At 42.7% G+C, this 6,000-nt stretch overlaps 1 protein-coding gene across 1 annotated transcript in view; it reads left to right on the top strand.

Moving 5' to 3' along the window:
- Positions 1-287: 287 nt before the first annotated feature.
- The window catches only part of BPIFC (BPI fold containing family C), a 28,017-nt gene continuing 22,304 nt past the window's right edge, over positions 288-6,000 (top strand). The window contains exons 1-3 of the mRNA XM_016223482.2: positions 288-411; positions 2,314-2,434; positions 5,286-5,414. Coding sequence (XP_016078968.1) covers positions 288-411; positions 2,314-2,434; positions 5,286-5,414 — 374 coding nt within the window. The remainder of the gene's footprint in view (positions 412-2,313; positions 2,435-5,285; positions 5,415-6,000) is intronic.

The following is a 6,000-nucleotide window of genomic DNA, read 5'->3' as shown; positions in this document are numbered from 1 at the left end:
TAATCATGTCTATATGTGTGTGTGACTCACCACTAGTCTGTGGGAAGCAGAGGTCAGGGGCCACACATAGGTCATCTCTACATCGTCAGCATCTAGAGCATGTTCTAGTGTGTTCAATAAATGATTACTGGATGGATGGATGGATGGATGGATGGATGGATGGATGGATGGATGGATGGAGTCCTGGAAGTGAGCAATGAAAATGAGAAAGCCTAGAAATGCGGGGTGGAATTGACGAACAAGAAAGTTAAGAATAATAAAGGACCATATATGTTGGTTAATTGCAGATGTGTACAAAGATGGTCCAAGTCTTTTGGGGATGCTTCCTCCTGTGGAATTTCTACATCTCATCTGCTCAGACTACATACCCTGGAATCAAGGCAAGGGCTACTCAGCGGGCTCTGGACTATGGTGAGTTGGATGCTTTCAGAAGCCAGGCCACAGCCCCCCTCCCCATCCCACCTTGCCCAGGTGGAGTCTGTGACCCAAACCCAAAAGCGCATAGGGAGCTGTGTCATAACTGAGACAGGCTCTACTGTGAGATGATCTAGTCCGTTACTCAAAAGCTACTAAGATGGCTGGGAAGAAAGTGTTGCCTAAAAAATAACCACCTTCACAGCTGGCATATCCAAACACAGCCACAGATTCATTCTCGCCTGTCTCTCTCACACACATACACACACAATGAACATCTCAGAGCTCTAAAGGAGAGTGCATGATAGGATAGAGGAAAGGAGATTTGGAGTAAAAGTAATAACTTAGAGTTTCAGAAAGGGCTTGATTCTGAAAGAACCAGAGTTCCCTAAAATTGTGTGCAAAACTTAATGGAGATGATGCTTATGCATTTTTCCTGAGAAAGGCTCCATACGTTTACGAGATGCACAGAGGAGTCTGAAACACTGAAAGATTAAGAACCGCCTCTTTAGAGGTATTTATAAACACAGGCAGAGGAGAATGCTGGGCGGAGATTTTCTCTGAGCTAAATTCGGATAAGGACAGATTATATAGAAGAAAGGACCTACAAAATCAGAATATGTGGGCCTGTTTCTCACCTGTCAACTTTTGCCTAAGATTAGCTAAATAAAGGTTAATCTTCACTAATGTCCCGTATTACAGATGAAGAAAGTTCAGGATAAAGAGATTTTGTAACTTGCAGAGTCACACAAGCTAGTTAGTGGCAGTGTTGGGATTCCCCAAAGCTCTGTGACAATGCTTTGGTTCCATCTTTCCATCCGCACGTTCTATCTCTACATCCCCATATTGCAGTATTACTTACGGTACTACAGAGACAAACTCTTGCCTACTTCACCTCCAACAGGGATAGAGTAAGTGCAAATGAGCGAAAGCCACAAAGTAAGGGGTAAAGGAAAAGCTCCCTCCTTAAGAAGGCTTCAGTAAACAGATTACTCTTCATAATGTGTCAGTTGCTTTTCAAAGCTCTTTAAGCTGGAAGGGGCCTCTTTCTCCCTGAACTCAGAGGAATCTGTCCTGCAGTGCTACCACATCAAGACAGGTCTATTCCTGAATAAAAAGCAGTAGTTTCCAACCTTTTGGGAGTCCTGGAATCCTATGAGAATCTGATGAAAATGTGGACCCCCTCCCTTGAAAAATGAGGTTACATATATGGTTGAGCAAAAGTAGGTTTACAGGTGTATGTGAAACATGGAGTTTATTCTTATATTATTATTTATTAATTATTGTATAATTTTCCATATGAACCACTGTAAACCGACTTTTGTCGAACCCTGTAGGCACATGTACAACCAATCACAGTCTTCTACTAGAATTTCAGGGGGTTCAAAAATTCCCAAAGGTCCATGGACCTCAGGCCAAAAATTCCTGAGCTTAAAGAATCTGTGGCCCAGGGAGATTACTTTCTGGAACTGGCTATAATAAGAATATGGGTTCTGGAACCAAATTGCCCAGATTTGACTACTGGGGACCCCAGTTCTTTGCTGGGTGATTTAGGCAAGGATTAACCTCTGTTAGGTTCAGTTTTGTCACCTGTAAAATGTGGATAATGATAATATTTTGCACTTTTCCTATCATACTGTCCTGTGATAACATTATTTGAAATAATGAAAATCCCTCATGCTGTTAGCTCTGGGATCTTGAGCAACTTTATTAGCCCCTCTGAGAACCAGTGTTTTCATAGGTACAGCAGGGACAATAATACCCACCTTGTAAGATTGCTGTTTTCTGTGTATCTAAGAGCATGCCTTACTCAATAAATTTCACTCATATAGTTAATGATATTACGCCATTACCATCTTTGTTCATTATCAATAAACACTTCCTTTGGTTCCTTCACAGCCGTTCAAGCTGGGATGGAGATTATTGAGCAAATGGCCAAAGAAAGAAACATCCCAGATTTAAAAGGTTCTGAGTCTCTTGAATTTCTGAAGGTTGATTATGTGAACTACAATTTTTCAAAGTAAGTAAAAGAGAAGAGCATTGTTGGCAGTGAAACTCATTTTCAAACTCTCAGGGTTGTGGATACGCCACCACCTGCTCTGGTGACACACCAGGACCTGCAGAGTAGAAGTTAACCAACCTTTGGTGAGGGGCTTATCAGATAAACCACCAAAGAAAAAAGGGGTCATGAAGCTGACAAAGAGTGTGGCATTTGGGTCAGAACACCTGGGTCCAGGTCATGTCTCCACTGCATACTGTTGTGTGCACCTGGCGAGTCTGCTCAGAGTCTTGATGTCCTTGCATCCTGGCCTCTCCCCTAAAATGAGAATTCTAATCCAACACAGTTGTCAGCTGCGGCCACCTCACCCCTCACATTCTAAAGGAAATTCTTTTTCATCCCATTGCTACCTTTACCCCCCATAAACCAAGAACAGAATTCAACCACAGTCTTGAAAATAAATCTACTCTCATCAAATATTGTTTTATTAATTAAAGGGTAGTCAAGATTTCAGAGGTCACAGGGCACATGGTCTCCGCCCTCCTGCTCTCTTGACCTCTCCTCTGGGGAACACAGGTTTCTTCCACTGGCTCATGCAACCCAGCCCTACCCACTCAGGGTACCAAAGGCCCTTCCTTTACACTCTAAGTGCTTTTCAAAGTAATTTCCCAATCAACAAACTTCTCTTCCTAAGAAGAGTTCTGGTAGCAGCTGTAATCCTTTCTGCCAGGTTATAGCAATAAAGTCAAATGTCAAAATCAGTTAACAGTCAGAATCAGATGATGTCACAAATGTGAAAACACTTCATGAAGCTGAAACTGCTTGCTGCACAAGTGTTGTTAGTTGGTGTCCATAATGATAGCGTAAGGACATCATTGTCAGAACAATGGAATTGCCACATCGGTTCATATCCTTATTGCACCCAGCCCAGAGTTTTGAAATTGAATTAATTAGGAATAAAGTTCAGCTGAATATAACAGCAAATTACAGTGGCTTAGATGTAATAGGGATTTATTTTTGTCTCACAAATAAGAAGCTCAAAGGAGACAGTAGAGGCCCTGGCTGGTATTGCTCAGTGGTTGGAGCTTTGGCCTATGCACTGGAGGGTTGCAGGTTTGATTCCCAGTCAAGGGCACGTGCGTGGGTTGCAGGCTCAGTACTCTCAGCTCTGTCTGGGCACGTGCAGGAGGCAACCAATTAATGTCTTTCTCTTGGATTGATGTTTCTCTCTCCGTCTCTCTCTCATCTCATTAATAATTTTTATATTGATTACTGTTAAAATGATATTTTAGATGTATTGGGTGAAGTTAAAAAAAGTAAAATTACTCTCACCTGTTTTTTCCCCTTTTTAATGTGGTTTCTAGAATACTTTAAATTATATGGCTCACATTATATCTCTATTGGACAGATTTACAGGGACCTTTTTTTACACATGCCCTTTGACCCAACAATTCTGCTTCTCAGCATCCTCTGTAGAGAAACACATACCTTTACTGCACGTGTGAGGATTTTCACGGTGGCATCATTTATAATACAGAAACACTGGAAACAGCCTTGTTGGTGGACACCAAAAAAGGAATTACTATTTTTTTAATGATACACCCACAGCTTGGAATACTCTACAGTAGTTCAAAGAATGGGTAAGACCCATATCTGTCAAACGGAAAATATTTCCAAGATGTTGTCTTCCCACGAAGGGTCTCAGGTGTGTCCCAGAGAATAAGTAGGAAAGGATGCAAAGCAGAGGAGATAGCCAGCCATCACGTCTTACCAGCTATCACACGTGTCTTAAATTTTTCCTGATCTAGCTCACAGCAGTGGCTTCCTCCTGTGCAACACTTATACTCAGCTGGCCTCATTTTGTCTCTGTAACCTGCCTGTAACACTTCCTCCGAGTGACTAGCTGAAAAAGGTTGCGTGTCTTACCCAGGGCTGCACAGCCAGCGCAAAACTTGTCTCCGGGTCGAGTGCCCTTTGCCCAGTAATGAAGCAGCATAGCCTAGTGGTTAAGAACACGGTCTGAAGAAGACTGGGAAGGCTTCTAGTTCTGGTTCTACCACTTATATATGACTTCAGCCAAGTTTCTTATCTTCCCATCTTTGAACTGCAGTTTGCAAAAAACAGCAGCAGCCTCATAGGATTATTGCAAGGGTAAAAATGAGCTAACACATGTGAAGTGCTCACCACTGTGCCTGGCAGGGGGTAATCACCGTCAATGTTCATAACAGTAACATTATAATGCAAGTGGCCATCTACCTATATAGATTACATGCAACCCAGGGCCTCCTAGGTACCTGTTTGACAGCTCAGAAAATCCTAGGGAAGCTCTAAAATAAGTTTCTCAACTAGGGGAGATACTGTCCACATAGAGGGCATTTGGGAAGAGGAGAAGACACCCTTTTGATTGTCCCAGTAATTTGGGGGGAGGGGCACTACTGGTATTTAGTTGGCATATACACCAAATATCCTGCAATGCATATAACAGTTCTCTAAAATAAAAAAAATTTTTTTAAAAGTTGTCCCACCCAAACTACTAATGTCCCCCCAACTTAGAAACACTGGAACAGCTGAAGGAAAAGATATGATGGCAAATGTTCCTCTTTCTGTCTATAAAGAAACTAAAAAAGTAGATTGATTCTTTGCAAATTTGTTTCTACACTTGCTCATTTCTCCCCTCAGTGAGACACAGGAGCTCCCTGCCCAGAGTTTGAGGGGAATTAGAAAGTTGGGCTCAGAGGCAGCACTGCAGACCTGAGGTTCCTTGCTCCCTAGGAATTCACAGCCGTGATTTCTACAACTGCATTTCTGATTTTGCCTTACTTAGAGATGTATTAGAGGAGTCTCCCTAACTCTCTGTTTCTTGTTTTTACAGCATAAAAATCAACGCCTTATCATTCCCAAACACTTCATTAGCCTTTGTGCCTGGGGTGGGAATCAAGGCGCTGACCAACCACGGCACTGCCAACATCAGCACCAACTGGGAAGTCAAGTCTCCACTTTTGTAAGTATTCCCTGGAAAGCCTGCTGCTGATCTGGGGGGAAATGGAGCAAAAACCCAAAGTGTATAAATTTGCTGATGTTTTTGGTGTTAAGCTTCTTTCCTCAACCATTGATACTCTTTCTCAAGAGCATTTTTCCAGGAGAGATTTAAATCAGAATGTCTCTGCTGGGAGTGAGAGAGGGGAGGGGGCTGAAAATCATCTTTACCTTAAAGGCAAAGCAACTGATCAAAATGTCCTTTACGATTTCCTAAGAGCTAGAAGTCCCAGACAGTTGGAGAAATGGACATGTGCTCAACATTTGAGATCCCCAGTAAGTCCACTGTGTGACCTTAGCCAGTCATCTAACACATTCCCCACCTATGGGGCATCTGATGGGAACTGGAGCCTTCCTGCCTCACAAGGAGGTTGGAGGATGATAGTCAGCTTGAGCCCAGCTCTCCCCTAACAAAAGGCCTTTACACCCCCCTTAGAAAGAAGCCATCAAACTCAGGGCGTGCTTACAGACCACCTTACTAGGTGCAAGTTGCTATCCTGGGCATAATGTTTAGGTCTGCCTTGGTTGGTGCCTCAGAATAATACATTCAT

The sequence above is a fragment of the Miniopterus natalensis genome, chromosome 2 (genome assembly GCF_054644295.1).
Source record: "Miniopterus natalensis isolate mMinNat1 chromosome 2, mMinNat1.hap1, whole genome shotgun sequence".
NCBI lineage: Eukaryota > Metazoa > Chordata > Mammalia > Chiroptera > Miniopteridae > Miniopterus > Miniopterus natalensis.
The sequence above is the reverse complement of the archived record's forward strand: the minus strand, read 5'-3'. Positions and strand labels throughout refer to the sequence as shown.